The following is a 24,821-nucleotide window of genomic DNA, read 5'->3' as shown; positions in this document are numbered from 1 at the left end:
GAGAAGATTTAATTTCCTGGTCATCTGTCATTTTAATAATGTGCTTGTTGTATTGCAGAACATTATCTGTCCCTCCAGCCCAGGTCCTGGAAGACATATTCAACTAAAATGAGAATGCAGTTACTACACTGTTGCTACCACTTTTAAAAAGCAGAAAAATAATATATGCTGTTAGAATATATTATTCTTCATCTTGCGAAAAATGAAATAAGATTTTACTGTCATTGATTTAAATCAATGATTTTTAAGTCAACGTTATATCCGGATAAACTTTGTTTCCATAATTCTGCACATCATCCAATCTATAATGGCCTATTTATCGTTAATCTAATGTTCAACGTGCTGTGCATTTCTTTTATGTACTGTCAATGTGGGGTGATCCTACTGTGACATAATACTTAGTGCTCAGAGAGAATTCATGTAAATATTTGATTGAGGCAGCATAATCAATTTGGTTAAGAGGTCAGTAGGCAAATTTCCAGAAGTCCTAAGCTTGTGCAGTGCCCATTGCCTTCAATGGGATTTATGGCTCCTCAACAGCTCTGAAAATGCCGCTATAAATGGACAATGTTAACTTATTTACAATCTACATTAAATGTGGGATTTTTAAAAAGCTCTGACCTTTGGCCTCATGTTTCTCCCACCGCAGTCAGTGGAAGTTCAAACATAACCATTTCAGTGTGAGAAAATCCCATCCTAAGGGTCAAATACAAGTCAGTGCAGAATTTGCCATCCACATTCCCTAAAGAAATAAAAATGAAATTGGTTGTAGAAGGAAAAAAAATCTTTATGCATCTAGAAGATACCATTCAGACTTTACTGTGCTGTGTGGTAAGCCAACCTAAGTTACTCAGCCAGAAAGATCCATGATACCTTTGCTTTTTTCTAAAGAACAAAATCATGAGGATAAGTGGGACAGCATTAATTTATGAGGACTTGTAGCTGTGATATATCTATAGCTTCAGTCAAGGGTTAAGGTAAGTGAAAGTGGGGAGGAAGTAAGCATGTAAAGAAGTGCAAATCCCTCCTCCTCTGCTAAAAGCAAGGAGAGCTTCCTGTCCCCTCCCTGACTTCTGTAAGTAGTGCTCCCCAACATCTCCTTCTCTTTTTTGGCTGGTTCAATGAGACCTTCCCTTCATTTTTCAATCTACTTTGACCACTGACTTCAACTGTAATAAATAGCTTCCATCTTAGGATCTTAGATAAATATACATTGGTTTCTCTTCACAATATGTTCTATTTTGATATATTCTACTATTCCTAGTGGAATTCCTCATTATAAAGAGTGGGAATATCACTGGAATCCATAGACGCTTTCAAAACAGTAAACATTGTTAACTGTCCCCTACTGTAATTGAAACATTTTCTCCATTACAATGATCTGTCCATTCAGATTCATTTTCACTTATAAATACTCTTGGGTGTGCCAACTATTCCTTTCTACAACTTTTGTTTCCTATGGTGCAGCTGAGAAAAACATAGTTGATGAAATATTAAATAAAAAAATGAAAATATGTGGCTGTTTTTTCTTTGGTGTATAAAGTATATGGTGTGAGAAAGATAGACCTGCATATAAAAATGGAACCCCAGGATTGTGATTTTAGGAGAAGACAACTTTTTACTCCGAGTTAGAGTTTAACCTTACTCCCAGATATTGTGTGTCAAAATAAGGGTGTTCAAAGTTGAGCTGCTGAGTGCCAAATATAAAGGGGAAGTTATAAGCATGTTTGTACAACGTGATCTGTCCCTTTTGAGTGAATGTATGACTGGTGCATTTCTATGATGTCAGTTACAACTTGAGTGGTTTGGAAGCTTCTCTAAAGATGTCAGGGTTCCAAACCTCAGGACTCCCTGGAGTAAACAAGAGGCAACTCTGAGACCCCACTTAGTGGCAATCCATAGAACTGTCTTTATAGTCCTCCCACCACTGGTGCCTAAATTGGAATGCTATTGGTTTTTGAGGGAAAGTTGACTTATGTATTGAGCATTTATTTTGATCAGCAATGTGGGTTCCAGAATCTCTGGGAACCTGCTGTTGTGGTTATGAGCCAGGCAACCTTAATCCTGACCAGTTCCACACAATGTATAGAGAGAACATCCAGGATGTTGTGGAATGCCATAAAGGTTTTATCACCCTAGATGTGGGATAGGCACAATTGGCAGAGCCACCTGGGAGTTACGTAAACTATACCAAAATAAATATTTGTAAAACTTTGCTAACCAGAAGACACCATTGCATAGTCTGTGTCTGCAACATATACTAGACTGTTTTTGAAAACAGCAGCTCAGTCTGTTTTATAACTCTCCAGCTGTACATCCCCTTCATTTGCACAGCCATGTGTGGTGTGGCCTAAAAGAAAATATAAGCCTATCCAAACACTGAGGGTAAAATTCACCTCTCTCCACACGAAGACCAAATATTCATGGTGTGTTCAGGAAAACTGAATTCACCACTTCTCCCTATCAGGCAGACTCATCCTTATCACCAATGACACTTCAGCTATGTGGAGATCGCAGCCAGTGAATCAACAGAGCCACCTGCAGTGGATTCCTCCATGATAGTCTGAAACCTTTGATAAGTCAGTTTACAGCCCACCTCCATGACACACAAGGGATACGGAGGCTCCCTACTGTGTGACTGACTTTTCCACACCAGCATATACCCAGTTTCAATTGATGTTGATGGCCTTGCATTAGCCCTCTACACCAGTTCAATTTCATCCTAAAGGGATACACCATTTAAACTCTCATGGCAATGCCTTAGATTTGTTTAAAGTTCTGCTCTGTACAGATGACATTAATAGTCTTTGCTAGCTTGGCTAGAATCAGTGCCATGATTCTCAATCAGGCATACATCATTTTAAGGACAGTAGATGCCTTTCCTGTTCTGCCTAACAGCCCATGAAGAAGCTATTCTGAAGGAGACTTGAAAAGCTTTCTTGATTAAAAATCTTTTTCACATATAAGGAATTTCACAAGTACATATCAAGAACTCTGTGACTGAAGTCTCACTACTTCCTGTGATAGCCTTGTTACTAATAATAGAAATTTGCCTTTTATAATTCAGAATGTAATGCCATTACAGAGGTGTTATCTGTGGAAGCCAGTGCACATTTAGCACTTGAGGCCTGCTGTACTTTCCTCTTCACTCTCTTTTCTTGCCTCCCTCTCAACCACCTTTCTTCAGTCTCTTTTACTCCCTGGGGCAGCATAGCCCTACAAAACAGTCTGTTGCTAGCTGCATTTTCCCATATTGCCATGTTACAGGTTGAAAGTTTTTAAGTGCCTCTAGCAAACATCCATGAAACTGAGTCTACATTGGCCCAGTGGCCTTGGAGCATCTGCAATCCATACAGATCCTTTGAAATGAGGCTATCATCCATGCAGTGCAGATGACCATGCCAACACAAATTCCGTGTTTGAGAATTGTGATTAGATTTGGTCATTTTGTTTTCTCAAGTATTTTGGTGTCAGAAACTTTGGCTTCCCCCTTGATATTTAGAATTCAATGAAGAGAGAGGGTGTGGAAGGTGTTTAACCTTCTCTCATGCCTGCTTAAAAGGCATGTCTGGTAGAGACCCAAACCATGGTATTCAAGATCAGTTTCCTGTTAGCCTACATGTGCTTGAGAACTTGGCCAAAAGTGGTGGGTGCTTTTCCGATGTGACAAAAGAATAGAATGCATAATCTAGCAGGCTATGTGGTTCATGACCTCTCCAGTGATTTTGTAGCTTGTTTTAAATTGAAATGACAGATGACTATTATAGATTCATCTGCCCACTGATGCTTTAATACATCCATGACCATGATATTATATTTGCACATCTTTAGCACCTTTCTTATGTAGATCTAAATACAATCTGCAAACACATAGTTAAGAGGCACAAAATAATAGGAAGTAAATGATATTATATGAGCTATTTAATAACGGGCTCCTCAGTCTAACAGACAAAGTTATAACAAGATCCAATGACTGGAAGTTGAAGCTAGACAAATTCAGACTGGAAATAAGACACAAATGTTTAACAGTGAGAGTAATTAACCACTGGAAAAATTTACCAAGCATTGTGGTGGATTCTCCCTCACTGACAATTTTTAATCAAAACTGGATGGTTTTCTAAAAGGTATGCTCTATCTCAAACAGGAATTAATTCAAGAAATATATCTGCATGAAGAACTGGGTCAGTTTAGATCAGGGAAGTATATGGCTCAAAGTGTCTAGAACATGTATAGTTGTAGAACTGTCAATTTTAAGGAAAAATGATGGAGTAACAGATGAGTATGAAGCAGAAAAATCTTCTCTGAGGTTCAGGAGTTCAACCCACCGTGTCATCCACTGCACTTAAAAGTTAGCACTAATTTTCAGTATTAATAAATGTTTCTGAATCTAAAAGAGTGAAGATATGCTGTAAGTTACTTTGAGAATTAATACTGTTGATCTCACTACACTCAGAAGTAATGCTGGCTCATTCTGCTCACTGCAGCTCAATGGGGTTGGTCCTTGTCCATCTGGCTGGAAAAGAGTGGTTTCCCCTTTAAGCCCTCTTCCCCTGCCCCTCCCCTCCCCCCCACACCTCACCCCACAACTAGTAGCAGAGGTGGAGGAAAGTGGAATGTTTACCTGTACAGAGCAAGTAGGAGCTGGACCAGGTCAGGAGAGGGTGCTGCTCTTCCTCCTTATAGGAAGATTAGAGATATTTATACCCCATATCGCCCTGGTAAAGCCCTCTTTTACCTGGTTTGGGATGACAGCACCCACCCACCCTTTACATTTCCAAAAGGACTCTGCTTCCTCAGGACCCACTGTGGGCAGTATACTAGTTGCCCTTTTTTTTTCTGTGGGACTGCAAAGCAATTTATTCCTTACCTTCAGATTGACCAAAGCAGGGTGGGGTTTTTTTTTTGCCTTCCCCACAGTAGGTCTGGGACCCAGTCAGGTGGAGTAGGTAGGTTAGATTATAGCGTTGCAATCTGCTATGTAAAATTTGTGGCAGATGTCCAGTGGAGGTACTCAGTAAGGAAGGGATGAAGTTCTCAGATAAAATGGATTTTAAAAGGATTTGAAGTAAAGCATCCCTAAGGGAGCTGAGTAAGGTGGGGGGCGAGACAGTTGGGGCTCCTACATCTGTTACAGTGGGGAGTTGACCCTCCCCCTTTTAGGGAGCTGTGGAAGGGGGGCTTCAGAGCTCCTATCACAGGTACAGCATGGGGCCAACCCTCTCCTTGTCTAGCCCCATTTGACTTTATATGAGGAGAGGGCAACAGGGTCCCAGAAATGGGTCAGGGTCGCAGGTTGGAGACTCTGTGGAAATGATTAAGGAATGATAAAGACCTGCACTGCATCAATTTGTTGCCAGGTTCTCCCAGATATTTTAAGTGAATATAGTTGCAACCTAAACCACATTCATTGCCTCCTGTCTTTCTTCCCGCTGATGTATCCACATGTGCCCCAGGGTTCCTTGCTCCTGCCTCAGCCCATCACACATTTCAGCAAAAATTAAAGGTTTCAATCAAAATTGCAAGCAGTGTATTACAAATAAGCACTGCAGCACAGTGACACCAAGTTGGCTTAATTTCTTTTAAATTCTTAGGTTAGCATGTGCAAATTATCCTGAATCAACTTAATCTCAGCACAGATTAGACAATTCTCTATACCGTGGCATTCCCCCTAACATTTTGCTGTGAACGTTGTGTCTACTTCATTGTGCAAACCTGGGGTATAAAACACCTAATCATAATCTTCCACATTTGTTCTCTCCGTGAGAAGAATCTGCCAATTCTCTGGAGAATATGCTGGATCATTTCCTCTCTCTAACCTAGTCTCCACTAGGTTCACACTGTCTGGTAGTTCTGTAGAAGAAATTCATACAATGTATTTTTTTCAACCAGAGATCTTATTATTATTTTATAATTTCCTTGCATAGTGTCTACTGGGGATAAATCTAGTTTAAACTACCTCCAGTTCTTGTAGTTTTATCCACTCCAAGGAGATACACAATTCTTGCCTTTCTAACTTATATTTGTAATGCAACATTTGAAAGATTTCTGCTCAGTTTCGTATCAATTTAAAAAATAAAAAGATAGTAGCGGATACTATTTATTCTTCTACAACATGTTGCTGCCCTAAGTTCCTCTTCTCCTCACAAAACCTAGATGCTAGGCACAACAGAGATTATTTCAACATTGCCATCTGTCTCCTTGGCAGGCTTTATACCCAGCAAGTGGCTGTCAGTTTGCTGGTGACTTAGAAGTTCCCTCCAGATGTATTGTGCCACAGGCTGCTGATGGGTTGCCTTTTCTTTCTAAACGCTGTCCCCCACCCCAGTCTGGTTTTGATTCTGAATCATCTGAGCATGTTTATCCATTTAAGAATAAACCCGAATGGCATATTAAACTACAGAAAACACCAATAAGGGAATATTATGTGCCTGACATAAGCCTGGTATGCGAAAACAAGAACATTTCATCCTCAATTTGTTTTGTTATAATTTGTTATTACAGTGCATCAGGGCAGCATTCAAGCCCCCATTTTGGACACTCTCAGTACAGCTGGTCAAAGGAAGCCAAGCTAAGGTGCTCTGGAGGAGGAGGTGGCGGTGCTGAGGCACCGCAACCTGTACAGTAGCTGGGAACAATATCTTGGACATTAAGGCACATGGACCGATAGGAATGAAGGCCTATTAATTAGGGTATGGTGACTGATAACAGCAGCTAAGGACAAAAGCCTTTTAGGTGTGGCAGCAAATGATTATCCCCCTCTTATACCTTATAGATCACTTTAGCTTGTGTATAGTGTCCACAGTCCTCCTAAACGTATTTTCAAAACCATCAGTACACTCACATCAGAAGAGGGCTAGCCTCTTTTTTTTAAAAAAAGATATATTTTACTCTTTGATTGTCTAACTTTGATTTGGACGACTGGCTCTCCTCCTCAAAAGAGGAAGAATTCCTTTGGGGGGTGGGGATGGGGACGGGAGGATGTATGCATTCTCAGAGGAACTAGCATGTCTATTGCCTAGCCTTTCTGCATTGATTTGTCATGCTGCAATGCATGGGAACCAAGTACTAAGGCTCACCTGCCTTGTTGTGCTCTATGACAGTGAACAGGGGAAACGATGCTGAGTTCATTTATTTATTTATTCCCCCTTTGGGAGTTTGTCCCCATAATCCTGATTCAGACCAGGAAGCAAAATCTCTCTGTCCCTTTTAAGCATCTGCAAGATAAAGTAAGAAAGATAATGATTATAATTCTTCAATAAAATGTTTTTCCCCTGAACACTAATAATGGACTTTTGTTTATATAATCAGAACTAAATAGCACTGATCGTTGAATAAGTGTGATTGGAAAACAATATGTAATCTGCTTCATATAATGTAAACTCGCTTCTTCTGTCTACTTTGTTTTCCAGCATTTTTTGAAATATGTATGATTTCTTCATTCTTTATCCTCTACACCTAATAAATGTATTTATTTACTTTTAAAAGTTATTACAGTTGTTAGATTTTCTGTATGAAGAGCACAGTCATTGAAATATTTGTGAGTACACAAGGTGGACAAAAGACAGGAAAAGCTTTCTTTACAATGAGATTTAGTGGATGGAAACATTGCAAGCACAGTTTTGATATGAAAAGCCAGATCCTCTACTGTTGTAAAATGGGCATAGGTCTGGCGCAAAAAGTTTGAATCTGACTTTTGTCACACTGTCTTTCGGTCATTTACAGTCAACCGAAGTATGAAACATTATCAAATATCTATTTTATTGGTGGTTGGGGTTAAAGTAAATCAGTGTTGTTATTTGATGTTTTACAGTCATTTCTATCTTTTAAACTAATATTTTTGAATGATTAATACAGTGAAGACAAAATTTGGTTACTAGATATCTTCTATAGAGCAATAATTGGTGTTAAGCTAATCCATCACTCAAGGACTAAATCTGCTTCATTTTTACTCAATTTTGTTTGACTACAGTAAAAACATTTCCTCACTTGTACTCTCCTTCCCACAAATTTACAAATTTGAAACACTGTGCAAGTGGTTTCTGAAGATATTACTTCATTTTCTCCCTTTGCATATTAATGCCATGTGTTCTTTTTTGTCTTGTCCCAAACCACTGATGCAATGACCCTTTAATATAAAAAAGTAAACACATAGGTGTAGAATTACCAGCACCACGTACAGTTATTAGTCCCAGATCTTATTTAGTATTAATAGGATGCTCCGTGTGGTTGTAAGCCACAGCAAGAAGTTATCCACATTCCTAGCTGTAACAGTATCTCCTGGAACAAAGGACATCTAAACAAAACCGAAGAGGATACTTTCTCTCTCTCTCTCTCTGTTTCTCAAGGACATACAGAAAACTGTTCACAGAAGTAACACATGCCTACCTACTCACCGGTAATGAAAATCACCAGGAACAGAGACACAGGATTCCGATTTCAGATCAGCTCAGTAGCTGAATAAGCTACTGCAGAAGGAACTATAGTGAGAACAAGACCTATGCGATTGATCAGAAAGCCACTGAGGTTCAGACGATAGTTATTGATTGGTTATATTAGTTATCATCCTTAGCTCGCATATTTTAGTTGCATTTGATATTTTTAAAGGAAAGATGTAACAATAACTACTGGAGTCAGTGGATGCTGACTAAGGCTGGTTGAAATTTTTCCATTGAAATTGTTTTGTGACATAACGTTGAGTTTTTGATTAAACAAACTCTTTTTACAAAGAAAAAAAATTCCCCAAAAAATTTAGATTTTTTTTTATTGAAAAAGCAAATACCTCCAAACTGAAAAGTTTTGGTTCAGATCTGCCACCAGGGTGCCTCATGGCCATTATCATTTAGTTGTTTTATGTCTCCCTTCTCTTCCATGTGCTTGGCTCCTCACCAGAACTTCATCTCGCATGATGCATCATGGGAATAAGACTTCCATAATGTGCCACCTCCCCTCACCAAGAAAGAGGACAGTTGTGCACCCAAAGGAGAAGTAATCCATCCAGAGACCCTGGCTTATATGGAATGGGAACATGGGGCACCTGAATGATAAGGCCCATGAGCTACCACAGTGGCATTGCCAAATCAAAATATTTTGGTTTTCAGCTAAAATATTTCAGTTTTTGATTTTTTCAAAATTTTCTGTAAAAATACCTCCCCTTTTCCGATCAGCTCTAATACTGACTTCTGTGATCTGACTGGGATGTTTGCTTTTTAGAACGTGGACTGGAACTGGGGCCAGGAACTGAAGTTTGATATCTTGTCAGCATGAGCATAAAGAGTCCCTCAATAACCTGTCCTATCTGTCACGTTGTTCAGCATATGAGAGACTTCCTGGCAAGATCATTTCTAAACAAGGAATAGAGTATCATAAGTATGTGTGCTGATGAGATGGAACTGTATCACTTTTACCCTGCGAGTCTGGTCTCTGTCCTAAAGAAACACTTGGGTGCCAGGTTTCAGAGTGGTAGCAGTGTTAGTCTGTATCAGCAGAAAGAACAAGAAGTACTTGCGGCACCTTAGAGTCTAACAATTTTATTTGAGCATAAGCTTTCGTGGGCTAAAGCCCACTTCATCAGATGCATGCAGTGGAAAATACAGTAGGAAGATAGATAGATAGATAGATAGATGTTGCCATACCAACTCTTAACGAGACCAATCGATTAACATGGGCTATTATCAGCAGGAGAAAAAAACCAAAAATCTTCTGTAGTAATAATCAGGATGGCCCATTTCAAACAGTTGACAAGAAGGTGTGAGTAACAGTAGGGGGAAAATTAGCATGGGGAAATAGTTTTTAGTTAGTGTAATGACTCATCCACTCCTAGTCTTTATTCAAGCCTAATATAAAGGTGTCCAGTTTGCAGATTGCCACAAAAACAGCATGGTCTCTACTGGAGAAAAAGCCTTTGTTCTCATAAAAAGAAAAGGAGTACTTGTGGCACCTTAGAGACTAACAAATTTATTTGAGCATAAGCTTTCGTGAGCTACAGCTCACTTCATCAGATGCATTCAGTGGAAAATACAGTGGAGAGATTTATATACACAGAGAACATGAAACAATGGGTGTTACCATACACACTGTAACAAGAGTGATCAGGTAAGGTGAGCTATTACCAGCAGGAGAGCAGGGGGAGGGGAACCTTTTGTAGTGATAATCAAGGTGGGCCATTTCCAGCAGTTGACAAGAACATGTGAGGAACGGGAATGGGCGGGGGGGAATAAACAAACATGGGGAAATTTATTTTTTAAGGCAACAATGTACAGATCTGAGGTGAAATTTTAGCCCCGTTGACATCAATGGCAGAACTACCACTGACTTCAGGATTTCACACCGAAGGAGAATTTTCAAAAAAGCCTAAGTGATTTCAATGAAAAAAATCAATGGGACTCAATTAGGGCTGTGCCTAGAATTGAAATCTAGCCCATGATGAATAGTATCTTTCAACTAGGGAAATAATGACAAGGTTGTAAAAAATACGGGTATTAATTAAAAAACTGTTGTAGAAGTAAATTAAGTTACACAACAAATTCATGTTCTGATATACATGCTAAATCCTTTTCTTTACTTTAATGAACAATTATGAATTGTACATATTTTCCATAGTAGTCAATATTACACACGCTTCGGACAAATTCTGCTGTCATTTAAACCCCAGCTACCCTACTGATGTCAAAAGATTTTCCACAGGTTTAAATGGTGGCAGAATTCCCTCCTTGTAAGTATTTAGAATTGACCTAGACATCTAGCAGAGAGTCTTTCCAAAGAGCTGGAAGTTTTGAACATGAAAAGTTTTTTTCTTTCCTTTTATTTTTTCAAGAAATTGTTCTTCAAATGCTGGTAGCTTATTTCCAACCAATATTTAAGCTTTTACAAAACCTTTAAAAGGGAGGAGGAACTGACATTGCCTGCTCAGTTCAAATGACTGTTTGGAACTTAAGTCATTTTAATTTCTGAAGGAAATGTCCAAGTATATTTAATGATTATATGGTTGTGCCTAGTAATGTATTAATATCTCTAACTGTAATTGCCTTGATTAAGTTCTAGTGTTCAGACAATTCTTTCTTACTGCATCTACTATTTACTTAATGAATAATACATTCTCCTGTAAAATAGATCTTCTGTGTCACACCTAAGCCTGTTAGAAAGGTTAATGCAGCATTTTATAACACTCAGGTTATGATGGAAAGTAAAAAAGCTATTCCGACAAGCAGAAATGTCAACACATCTCTAACAATACACAAAATGACACAGAATGAAATGTTAAAGCTGTTAAACTCCCCTAGTCCCCAGTTATGTGTAGAAATTTCTACTTTACTGTATTTGACTGTTCATAGCATTAATTTTAATAATAGGGCCCAAAATGCAAAGAGATCTACAAAAGTTGACCATTTCTCCAATTACTTTGGTGGAACACCATGCAGGAGCTAGGCTCTGTGCTTCTACATCCTTGTGCAGGATTGGACCTTAATCAGCAGTATGGCCTTTTTGGGTGAGAACATCATGACTTTCAATTCCCCAACTTCACAGCATGTTAAGTCTCAGCATGGATACTAAATTAACATATGTTTTATATTTAATTTAAAAAACTATCAAATTGCCAGTGAGACAATATATAACTTCATACACACAGTAGGTAGTACTCAAATTAAGTTTGCTTGATGTAATCCTGATCTCTTAAGATGCCTCCAAGAAAACAAGAGGTCTATTTAGGGAGGGGCACAGGAAATTGGTCTCCTTTCTGTGTTGGAGCAGTGAGTGGTGCTTGTCCCAAAATAGCAATCACCACTTTCAAAAAGTCACACATCACAGCATCTTAATGAGCTGAGCAAAAGTCACAATAAAACATGAAATGAGGAAAGTTGTTAAATTCCCCTAGCCTCATGGTGAATCCCGGTTTCACTTACCTAGCCAATTTTTACAAAGCTACAAACACCTCACCTCACTCATCTGTGGACGTTGAGAGTTAAGTCTACCTGTTACAAAAATGTGGCTAAGGGTTTGATAATAATCACACATGGTTAGGAAGATCTCAGTTTTCTGTCACATCCCTAAGAAGGGAGCTGAATAACACAGTTTGCCCTATTGTAATGATGAGGCATTGATTCAGTGCTGCTTCCAAAACAGGTCACCTCCTGAATTACCAGCACCACTTTCTGAAGCACCTTAAAATTTCACTCAGTATTTCTCAACTGAATAGTGACTGAACCCAATCCTGTTTGGATGTGTGACCTGATAAGAATACAGCCAAATGCCATGGCTGTGCTGAAATGATGGAAATTTTAAATAAGTGGGCAACATTTTGCAAAATCTCCCTTCAAATCAATAGCAATTTTGCATAAGTTAAGATATAAGGAATTTAGCCCAAATTCTTTCAGATAAAAAAAGCACAGAATAACTCTCTAGAAACAAAGAACTTGGATGCTGATGTGACCTACAGTATAGTTTCACCATTGGCTCTGTACAGTGTCTCAGAGGGATCAAGTTGTCATCTATGGAGCTCTTATCAGTGATCTGAGTAACAGGAAAACAGTAATTGCTGCCAGATTGAATTTGCAAACATAGTTTTAATGGCATGTAGTGCTGATGCCCTTTGCCACTGTTTTGGATGCCAGCTTTGAACTACATGCACCAAAGAGTAGTACTGTAATAGTTAATAAGTCACATTAAGGACTTTTTTTTTTTTACTATATATCAGATGTTTTGTATGGGAGTCCTCTAGGCGATCCGTCTAACTAAGGAAGCTGGTTACTTTAAGATTTTTATTCTGTGAGGAACTATACTTTTAACGTCAGCATTCTACATTGTTTCAATTCAGTTACTATGGAATGTGGAAAATATTACACTATAATCACTAGCACTAGAATGACTGTCTTCCTAGCAGACTTTCAGGAAATGTTGAAACCAATTTGGCCCTCTTCCTCTTTGACTTTAATCTAAGCAAAACAAACCCTCAGCCAAATAGAACAGATCAGTTAATAAAGCCCCATCTACCTAACTCTAGAAGTGCTCTGCTTGAAATTCACACTTGCTTGTCCATTTCAGGTCTCTAATAATGAGCATGGATATGTTTTTCATTCAGTGACAGAAATGGCGGTAGAGAAGGAAAAAGATAACAAATGATGAGCTTGTCTAGTCATTTTAATGGGAAATTATGAGAAAACATTTAAGAGAAAAATCCATCCTAAGATATTTCATTGATTTTTTTCATAGGATTGGACATTAGAGGACATTTCATTTCTGTAAGATAAATATTGCTTATGAAAGTATTTTTAGAGGTAGACAGAATCAATCTGAAAGAGTATGGATATTTACAAATACAATGTCTTCACAGAGGAATGTTTTAATCCAGCCTATTTTCCAATCAATGCCCTGGTGTTGAATAATACAATTCCGCAGAGTAGTGTTCTTACTGGATCCCTCAGAAATTTGTTAACTGGGATATGGTACTACAGCATTGACAGACATTGTGACAACCTTTAAATCACACACTTTAGTGCTGAATAGGTCAGATACTGGAAAAGGGAGACTGGCTGGCAGCCAGGGAGATCATTATTTCAGTGGCTGCTCATATCTAGCTATTTTATTAGTTTCAGATTTTCATGATAAGGCTGTTTACCCAGGGACTTTCTCAGGGGAACCTCCAACTGCCCCAACCCACAAAAAGCCCAAGTAAATGGCTGGGAGAATGGAATCTACAGAGAAACTAGCAGATGTGGCCATTAGTGAATGTGAAGAATAGAAATGCAGTCTCTCTTCTAAATAAAGAAAAGTGTACTCTTTCTGGAGCAGCTCTAGCACCTATGAATAAAGCTGAACAAATAATTGATTTTTCAGAGGCCAAACTGGGGAAAAAAAATTTAAAAATCTGCTCCGTTCCAAGCAAAACTTTTTTTTGGCTTTTTCTAACCAAGAAGGAAAACCCCACAAAATATTATTTACATCCAATGGAAATAATTTGTTCAACTTGAAACAAATATTTTTTCATTTCATTTTCTGTCTTGTTTTTTTTAAAATAAGCATAGCTACATTTAAAAATGAAACTGTTTCAAAATGAGAAATCATAATTTTGAAATGACTGAAATGAACCATTTTGACTTTTTCTGAAACAATTTTCCCTTTTTCTTCCAGCTTAAACTATTCACCAACTTTGACCCAAATCTGTGAATTGTTTTGGTTTCCCAGAAAACACATTTTTGGCACATTTACTATTTGCCTAAATAAACAAACAAATAAGTAAATTTGCCCAGCTCTATCTATGAGTGCTGAGGAAAACTTAAAAATTGGTATGGATGTGTTCATGAGAGCACAGATGTACTTCTTTGTGATTCAGAGAAGACTGGATTAGATCTGGTAAATTTAAAATGGTTTTAAGTGTACTTTGTGCATGCACACTGAATCCTGTTATTGGATAACACTAGCAATCTGCCATTGTTCCATTAACACTGAATATGCATATGTCTATTCCTACAAACGGAGTGAAAATGTCCATTGAGACAGTCTCTCAGCATTCATTAGGATAGATGAATGTGTGCCTAAAAAAGCAGAATAAAATTTTACTTCCAGTAGGTAGTGGTTTGTGACTGTATGCATGGCAGGTGGCAGTGGCTCTTCTCACTTTCATATGTAGAATAATGACAGGTTTCAGAGGAACAGCCGTGTTAGTCTGTATTTGCAAAAAGAAAAGGAGTACTTGTGGCACCTTAGAGACTAACCAATTTATTTGAGCATGAGCTTTCGTGAGCTACACATCTGATGAAGTGAGCTGTAGCTCACGAAAGCTCATGCTCAAATAAATTGGTTAGTCTCTAAGGTGCCACAAGTACTCCTTTTCTTTTTGCATATGTAGAATAGTAGTTTACTCCACGAACAGTTTTCCAGAAATCAATGTGGAGTACGTACTAACTAATCAATACAGGTTAGCAGTTTAGAATTAGGCCCAGAAATTTTAGGTGCAATAACTGAACCCATGTAGCATTTTTTTTTGAGAATTATTCTTTTTTAAACAAAAAGAAAAGGAGGACTTGTGGCACCTTAGAGACTAACAAATTTATTTGAGCGTAAGCTTTCGTGAGCTACAGCTCATTTCATCGGATGCATACTGTGGAAAATACAGTGGGGAGATTTATATACACAGAGAACATGAAACAATGGGTGTTACCATACACACTTTAACGAGAGTGATCACTTAAGATGAGCTAATACCTGCAAGAGAGGGGTGGGGTGGGAGAGAAAACCTTTTGTAGTGATAATCAAAGTGGGCCATTTCCAGCAGTTGACAAGAACGTCTGAGGAACAGTGGGGGGGAGAGGGAGAGGGGGAATAAACAAGGGGAAATAGTTTTACTTTGTGTAATGTCCCATCCACTCCCAGTCTCTATTCAAGCCTAAGTTAATTGTATCCAGTTTGCGAATTAATTCCAATTCAGCAGTCTCTCGTTGCAGAAAAACTCCGTGTGCATGTATGTTTTGGGGCTGAGTCAGGTAAGAACTGATTCTCAACACATTCTCTCAACCCCCCATAAAGTAAATATGTTACTATAATACAGAAAAAATATACATGATATAGTCTTTTTGATCAGAGTTATAAAACTTAAGTCTTTGCAGCCTTCATTGCCTGTAAGATCCACACCTAGTGTACTGGACTCACTCCTGCAGGGGTAATAGGCTTTGTGCTAGGTTGTGGCTGACTATGCACATGTGCCACCCTTTTGTTACAGTGCGGTGGCTACACACTGTCCCAGTCCTTGTATTCTTTAAGCAGCAGGAAGGCAAATTCTAGCCTAGTATAAGATTCCCGGAAAGGATTTTGGAGAGAGTTGGAGTCATGGCCATTCCATGCCTTCCACTGGATCTGAATCAACTGATGGAGAACACACACTGTATCTGTTAAAACCTGCTCTGGCATGTGCTTTCCCAATGAAAAGAATTCTGGAAGAATTCTTTGTGAGTCAGAGACCTTCTATGTCCTACTCACCAGCGAGTGCATGTAATGGATTAACAGCCACAACACAGTTCTTATTATTCTAATTAATAGAAAACCAAAACTTTTTTATCTTTCCTGCCAAAGAACTATTGTAGTAAAACCAACTCTGCCCTCTAAAATTGTATTCCATTGTTTTCCTACTAGCTTTGCACTATGCCAGCTGGTTTTCTCACAGCAATATGCTCTTGAATTAGATGATTGATTTAATAACCTAGCCAAGAACTGCAGTTCTAAATGGCTGCAGAGTGCTTTGAAGTATAAACTGCCTTTAAAACAGATACTATTAATAGTAAGTAGCATAAACAGGACCTCTGATTCTCTCCAGTTGCAGAGGTGAAAAATATACAGTTTCTAACACTCTCTATTGTTTCAAAATTAGTACTAAAGTGGAATTTCAAGACACAGCTTACTACAATATTTATGCAGCTTTAAGAATCATTTTTAGATAGATAGGTGAACAGACAGCGACTTTGTTAATATTAACCTATAATTTATCTGAAGCCAGAAATAGTTTAATCAAATATTCAAGTAGAAACGTAAGCCCTGTGGTCTGAAGCTCTACGGAGTAAGAAGCTCTCAGCATCCACCTGTTGGTGAACAGGAGGATGTATAGCTCAAGAGAGCTGTATTTGCATAAACTTTCTAGCCAGAATTCCTCAGGGACACTTTGGGAGGCCCCATAACTGTACACAAATGCAGAATTGGTGCAGTAGTGGAACTAAACAGAGAGAGGGGGGAAAAAGGGGCCTTGATATATGGCAAGGAGTCTGATCAAGGGTTTTACTTGCTACTGGTTCCCCTCTGCTGAGGCCCCTGTGCTGTTGAGAAATCATCACAACAAGAGATAACAGACTGAGGTCTTCTTTGCAAGAGCTGTTGCAGAGGGCTTCACAACAAGAGGTGAGGCAGAAGTGGTGCCTCGAGGGGGTACAATGGAGAGAGGGCTCTTTGCTGAAACCACAGAGGACAGCAGCAGACTTGAGTTAACTTTGCCGAGGACCCTCCTACTCAGCCACGAAATAAAGCTGAAATCAGTACTGCTGGGTCAGGTGGTGCAGCCTCAGGACAGGACCAGGCAGAGCTTCCCAAGGGACTGGAGACATCTGTGCCTGAGTGTATTTCTGAACTCTGAGACTATGCTATCCACTGATACAGAATTCTGAGTGGGGTTTAGCAGATGGGGAAATGACATGGTAAAGGAACATCAGCCTATTGGACGTTCACACAGGCGACTGAGAAACAGAGTTAACAGACTACTGCCTAAGTTACCAAGGGGGTATTTTAATTATTCTTTTAGTCATGTTATTGTTGTGTTCCCTTTCCCGCAAATAAAGTTCTCCTTGTTTCATACAAATTCTGTGCTTGTGAGTAGAAAATATTGTCTATTAAGAGCACCATATTTAGTGATCTCAGATATTCTGCATGGGGGCTCGAGTTGGTGGTGTTTGTTAATTTTAATAAAGACCTCTAGCTATCTGAACCTGGCCCTTGGGTCTGCTGACAGCCTCGGCAGATTGTTACAGAAACATCAGAGAGTTGAGGGACTAAATACACTGACTATGAACAATGAAATCCGTACACCACATTTCCAAAAATCCCATGGAATTGGACTTTGTGGAAAGAACTTCACAAGATTCTGGGGAGTCGGAACTACCTTCAGTAGCCCCTCACTCCAAACACACACATGGCAAGGTCTCAGGGCTCTACTGAAGGCCATCTGCAGCTCCTATTCCAGCCTGTATGCTGGAACATTTTCCCACACTTTCTTGTGCCAGCATGTTTTAATGTGGAGATTATTATTCTTTTGTTTCCTACATAGCCAAACAGTTAATTTCTTCTAGCTGCTATTAATCCTCCCACCTTTCTTGTTGTATACACTGTTCCATTTTCTACCTCAGCAGTGATTACAAAAGGTCACTGTGAGGATGGTCAGTCAACAATGGCAAAACATTTTTCAAAGTTTACTTCCTGCTTCCTCTTGGGAAACACATTTACACTTTTGCAAAGGAAATGTCAAGAACCAGCCCAGTGGCTTGCTGTGAGAACATTGAGGGAGTACCAGATTTAACACATGCCTACCCATCCATTGCTCCCAGGCACTTGGGGGCCTTGTGGAGATAACTGAACCAGTACTCATTAATGAGGCAAAACTCCTATTGTAGTTAGTAGGAATTTTGCCAGAACAGAGATAGTACAAACAACCCTTAGATTGCACAGTAAAGGTGATGGCTACTCACACTACAAATGTGTCTTTTTGGCCAGCCAAGGAATGACAGTGATGTCCTTACAAGAGCTGGCTTGCCTACCTTCCCTGCTGCAAGATGAGCACTAAAGGATATTCAGTAGGTTAACATGGTGAAACAATGCGCTTTAAAGCAGACATGTGATAACTGGTCCCAATCCTGAGGAGTTTTTAGACCAGCTTTTGTGATTAACAAGAAGACACTCTAACATGCTTGACTGGTGCATAACTTCTACTAAAGAACAGGGCTATTCAAAATTTAGAAAGTATTCCAAAGATAGACAAACTATATTGTCTTTGTAGATTTTAATTCATTAACTATTTTTAGGGTGTGGGGTACATTACTTAGATGACTGGAAGCTTTCATTTGAATTTATGAAAAGGTGCATGTGTGGGGAAGGGAGAGTTATATCTAAAGTTCTAAAATGCTTTGTACTATATAATCTATTTGTTTTTTGAAAAAAAAATCCATAAAAATCAAATACAGAAAAAGCCTTGTTTTGAGAAGCAAGGAAACTATGCATGACTGAGATTTCAATGAGGTTTTTATTTGCCAAGGTGAGTGTTTTCTTTCATAGTACAGTTCTTTGAAATTGGAACAATAAAATAAGCTCCAAACCCCTCCAAAACCCAGCCAACCAACTAACAAAATTGACTATCTGTCCATATTTTCATAGTATTTTACAATTCAGCTGATCAATGATTAATAGTAGATTTCTTTTGGACAAAGAAATGGGTTTATGGTGCTTGCTGATATACACAAGCAAACTTGTTTGAACAGTTGAATAACAATAAACAATTTATCAAAATTAAATTAAAATTTTACATTGTTTGCAGCTAGCTTAGTTACCCACCCAATGACCACGGTAATTCCTATTAGCAGCAATAATAAATTTTTATCAGTGGAAAGCTGATCATTTTAACACTTTGTTAATGATCACAGTGCAGGTCTAAACTACAGACGGGATTGACGCTCTGAGATTGATTCACCGGCGGTCGATAGAGTGGGTCTAGTGAAGACCCACCAAATCGACAGCAGATCACTGTCCAGTCGACCCCTGTACTCCACCCCCCTGACAAAAAGAGTAAGGAAAGTCGATGGGAGAGTTCTCCTGTTGACCCCCCATGGTGTAGACCCCGTGGTAACTCGATCTAACGTACATCAAGTTGGGTAGCGTAGGTCAGCTTACCGCGGCAGTGTAGACATAGCCAGAGCTTCAACAAAGCCATGTGATTCTGCAGACATGTCTGCATATTAGCCACACAGGAAAATCCTTGACTATTTACATCTATTGACTCCGAAGGCGTGTACAAATATCTTATAGGTAAAAGGATTTAGCCTGACGCACAGCCATTCAGAATCGTAAATAACACTCTGTGCTAGCTTCAGTTTCCTGGAGAAATTCCAGGTTGGGTAATTACATTCTGCTTTCTTACCTCCAGCCCCTTAGAGTTTGTTAGGTTATTCCTCACTTCCTCTTTAGAAGAGTGGATAGTACTCAGCATGCTTTTAGGATCTGATCCTGCTCCCACTGAAGTAAGCAGCAAATGCACTTTGGCTTAAAATTGTGCAGGATATGACGCTTAAAGTGCTAGTGCATTTAGAAGAGTCTAAATTTCCATGACTACCGTGATCCCTCTTGTGTATGATTTTGTTACATTTGTAATAATGCTTTGGGGTTCTTCCAGGTGAAGGGCATTATCTAAGAAAGAAAGGAGCAAGTTCAGTGCTGATTTGCACTCCGACTCAATTCCACGGGGACAGATTCTGATGGCAGTGCCAGATATTATATCCAAAATAAATCTATTTACTTAAACTACTAATTTAGCCATTGACTTCCTGAATATGTTGTAAACAGACATTGAATTTGTCCCAAGATGCTTTGTATTAAAATTAAATGAAATAAAGTTACGAGCTTCATTCCACAAATTTTACAGGGCACACTACAAAAAATGGAGAAGAAAAATTATGTGTACTTGAAGATGTGGGCATGTTGTACGTATGTGTGAGAGGGAATGATATTGAGTATTGCGTTTGATTATACAACAAATCCACATCTTCTTACATCTGATAGAAAGATTCAAAATGAAGGGGGTTATTTGGTTCAGAACTTTCAACTCTTTTGGAAAATTTATTTGACAATAAATAAAAATGCCCTAGGGTGTACAATGTATCTGGAGCTAACTCTAATGCATAGGAACATTGATTTAGTAATCCTACCACAAAATACAGTGATTTACTGTCTATGTTTGAAATACAGAACTCTTGCTTCAGTTGTGTCCCAGAATTTCAATATTAAGGATGGTTGCTTGAACTTAGACCACAATAAAACATCTGTTCACAGCTAAAAAATATCCATTAAGTTGGTTTTAGTAAAATTCTAATATCTATTTAAAAAAAATAAGCAATAACCAAGGTAGGAATCATACATTTCCTTTATGCTAAATTACCTTATTTGCACTATGATCAGGTTAGTGTACGCAAATTAGCAATGATTATATTATAAACAGTTTATGATGTGATACATGGTTACCTTGCATTACATTCTAAATACTTAAAATACTTTCTTCACTGAGATGCTATCCTCCCTTACTAGTTTTAGTTTGTCACTGTACTACAGATGTCTGCATTCAAACACAAAATTAACTACAGCTTGATCTAGTTAGAAAATAATTGATGAATTCCCATAGCCAGCACCTCTAAAGAGGCATTGCAGACGAAAGGAGGGAGATGACAGCTCTCCCGGAAAGAGTGAGACTGTCTTTCATCTATTGTTATGTATTACAACTTCTGGTAAGGCAGGTGAACAGACAAGATACTACATTAAAATATCTTTTCTGGTTAATCAGTTATGTAAGCAATACTGTATCAATGGTTCCACAGTATCAAGGAGTCAAGAGAAACTGAGTATTAAACCCCTACTGTTGTCCCTAGTCCAAAAACATACTTGCTTTTTAATACCAAATCCCTATATATATATGTGGATTTCTGGCAACAAAACAAAACAAAACAAACAAAAAACAACAAAATTTAGCATTCTAAGACATATTATTCATATGCAGACAATACATACTAGCATTTACAGCGGAAGATGGACAATTTAATAACCTCTGATTAATTTTTATTTTAGTTTTATCTTTACATTGTTTTGAGATTAATGCTCTATTCTATTAGTCATTTTTTTTTCATTTTAAAGTGATAAAAAGGGAAATAAAACCACTAGTATCATTATTTAACAGAACTGAAATTGAAAAATAAAATCTGTTCTGGGTGGGGTGATTGCCGCAGATAATTCATTCTGGAAAAAAAGCACTATACGCCTAATGGCTAATACCAGCAGTACATTAGTACCAGTAATTTTGCCTTTCCTAGGTTATGGAGGAGCAAGAAACACTGCAATGGTAGTGTTGAGACAATGTGTGTGAAGGGAAACAGGGGTGCAGAGTCAACCATGCTAGAATCATGTCAGGCACTTCCATACATGCAAGTTTACTACTAGACCAGTATCAAACGCTTGGTCTTCTTTAAACTCCTTTGAGCTTTTAGGATATGATGTCCTAATTATGTGAACACTCAATATACACAGGAATATTATTTGTTCACAAATATTGTGCATGAAGATTTTATGCATCACTTTGAATGTTTACCCCTAGGTGTTTTATTACAGCATGACATGGGAGAACAAGATACAGGGCCCAATTCTGTAGTCAGTCTCAGAGCTAATGGGAGTTCGCCTTAGTAAAGACACCAAAATTGTGCTCATAGGCCCCGATTCCACCACTTGTTACATGCAAGCAGACTGCTATGCAATGAGACACCCCCTGAAGTCAATGGAGCTTTGCAGTCAGTTGAAACATCAGGGCCTTAATTGTAACAGCTGCCTACAGATATAATTGAAGCCACTGCATATTTACTTTAATAATTTACATATCATAATTACTAAAAGCTAAGTATTGGGAGATTTGTGAAGTCTGAATCATCACTACTTGACCAAAATAGCTCCCCCATCTGCCCCGCCTCTCATGTTTTATTCCAAGCTAAACAAGTGTTTAAAATAATGTTTAATAAATCAAAATATGCAATAATTGTAGCAGTAAGAAAGGTCTATTTAACTTTAGTTACTAAAAGCAAAAATCTAGTTGGTAAGACTATATCAGTTACTGCAAATAGTTTATATTTCTTAATAGTATTCAATTGTCTACTGTAATTATACAATAAAACAACCATTTGCAAATGACTTTACTTAGAGAGGAAATATTTACTGTGTTTGTTTCCCAGAGAATAAATATTTGCTATACAAGATTTTAAACTAGTCCCAGGACTTTGAAATATTGATTTAGAATACTGGTAAAATTGCTCCTATGACTGGATTTTTTTTAACCATCAGAAAAAAAGTGATTGCAATTTTAAGTAATCCCACTAAAAATTCTTTCAAATTAATGTTAATAAAATGCCTTAATTATCGTAAAAAAAAAATCAAGCTTTTAGTGTCTTCCCAAAATAAGCTGAAATTACTAAAATGTATATCTCTTACTTTGAAATGTAATATAAGACAGTCTATTTTTCCAGCAGTATTAGTGGTAGGCATGTTTAATTGTTTCACGCCCCTTTGCTGCAATTTGTGGCAAAGACCAGTGTTTAGGGTATTCTCAAAACAAGATTTACAAGATACACAAGGGAGTCTTGCTTTGTAAAGTCCTTTGATGAATGGATTCAGATGACCCTTGAGGGTCAACTGGCAAGCAGAATCTGAGATTTGTATGTTAGGTACAAAAAAAATTGAATGGTTGTAAATATCCTCTCCATGGCTTCCCCTGGTTTAAATTGATTGGTGACAGCAGTATTCATAGGTCCAGCTCCACAAAAGGACTTAGGCGTTTAAAGTGGGAGTTGAGAGCCTAAGTCTAAAACCCCTCCTTAGCTTCTGCCTAATGCTAGAAGCCCCTAAACTCCCTAGTTGCCTCACTATTCACTGTAAAAGTCCCCTAGGAGTCTAAGTTTCTGTCTTTCAGTACAGAATCCTAGAATATCAGGATTGGAAGGGACCTCAGGAGGTCATCTAGTCCAACCCCCTGCTCAAAGCAGGACCAATCCCCAACTAAATCATCCCAGCCAAGGCTTTGTCAAGCCTGATCTTAAAAACCTGTAAGGAAGGAGATTCCACCACCTTCCTAGGTAACCCATTCCAGTGCTTCACCACTGCTGCCTTAATCTAGGCACCTAGAGACCTATCTCACATCTAAACTCCAATATGGTCCTTAAACCTGGTACAAATAGGTGTTTGCCCAGCCATCTCAGCTGAGGAGCCCAATAAGATAGGCATGCTGAGAGCCTCAGAGGGGATGCAGAGCAGAGAAGGAGCCTTGCAACGCCTAAATCCTTTCATGAATTTGGGCCATAATCACCCTGAAAACATTTGTAGAAAGATCTTCAACATTTCCCACTTTTCACTTGTCTCTCCTTTCATCCCTGCAACTGTCCTGTCTTCATCGTGCCTACATTATACCTCACAGGTTTCTATAGCACTTTATATCCTGTCTAGGACTTTTATAAAGTTGACTATCACTGTGGTATATGAGCACCCTCCCACAACTTCTGCTTCAGTCCTATCTCTATGTTACATGAATTCCTGGAACTCCACTCCCATGATGCCTCAAATACCTTAGTTAGACCAGAGTCAGCTAATATCTGGTTCACTTCTGGCTCTTCTAGCTGAAGTGCATGGTTTGCCGTTTCTCTTCGTTGTGTGTGTCCAAAACTAATAGATTGAGTGTTCGAAGTTTCTCTGCCTTTGTCCCAGAGTTTTTTTCCCAAGGTTTGTTTAGTTTCTAATGGAGTTGACCTGCTGTGCCCTGTTATGAAGCTGTCTTAGCTCCTCTATACTCAGCACTTTCTCTTCAGCCCACACTAGGATTCCTTCTCTTTTTGTTTATAAAAACACAGCAACTGTTCCACTCAGCCAAATACCTTGATATTTCAAATCACTGCCAATCAAATACCTTAGTGAAGTGTCCAACAGAGGTTGTCACTGAATTTTATTCCATTCTACATCTTGTCATCACTTAAAGGGACAAAGGAAAGTTTGCTCCTAATTTTCTTCAGTAGCCACTGTCCCTTCTTTCTTAACCTTTACATGCAGCCCAGGCCACCACAAACTGAGAATTTCACAAATAGTATTTATAATCATAATTTGGATAAAGTACACTTTTTAGCCAGAAGAACAGATCTGTGAGTAAACTATTCCTTAGCAATATATAGTGCAAGACTATCTACATATATAAATGAAGGCAGACTCAGCTATGATGACTTTTAAGTGACATTCACTGACCTAACTACTCGCTCAGTTATCTGCATTTGTAATTTTGCTGGAGCCCAGGTTAAGAGGATCTTCAATATTTGGCCCATCCTGATTATCTCTTAGTGACAGCTAGTTTTGTTAAAGATGTACTACTTTGGGTTGGTTTCTTTTGCTGTCCTGTAAAACAAATGGGTTTGATCTGCACAAAAATGATAACAATGTTTTTTGCTCATCCAGTAAATGCCCAAACAATTGACCTGTCCCCTTATTTTTTTACCACAATATCTTTTTACACTCCATTT

General features: G+C 38.4%; 1 protein-coding gene across 4 annotated transcripts in view; it reads right to left on the bottom strand.

Annotated features, from left to right (window-relative positions):
• The window catches only part of ZNF804A (zinc finger protein 804A), a 220,573-nt gene that overhangs the window by 117,425 nt on the left and 78,327 nt on the right, over positions 1-24,821 (bottom strand). Inside the window, exon 2 of one of the 4 annotated variants that reach the window (XM_075118002.1) lies at positions 622-742. The exons of the other annotated variants lie outside the window; for them this stretch is intronic. Coding sequence (XP_074974103.1) covers positions 622-633 — 12 coding nt within the window. The 5' untranslated portion in view covers positions 634-742. The remainder of the gene's footprint in view (positions 1-621; positions 743-24,821) is intronic. 4 annotated transcript variants of the gene reach the window in all.

The sequence above is a fragment of the Caretta caretta genome, chromosome 11, assembly GCF_965140235.1.
Source record: "Caretta caretta isolate rCarCar2 chromosome 11, rCarCar1.hap1, whole genome shotgun sequence".
NCBI lineage: Eukaryota > Metazoa > Chordata > Testudines > Cheloniidae > Caretta > Caretta caretta.
The sequence above is the reverse complement of the archived record's forward strand: the minus strand, read 5'-3'. Positions and strand labels throughout refer to the sequence as shown.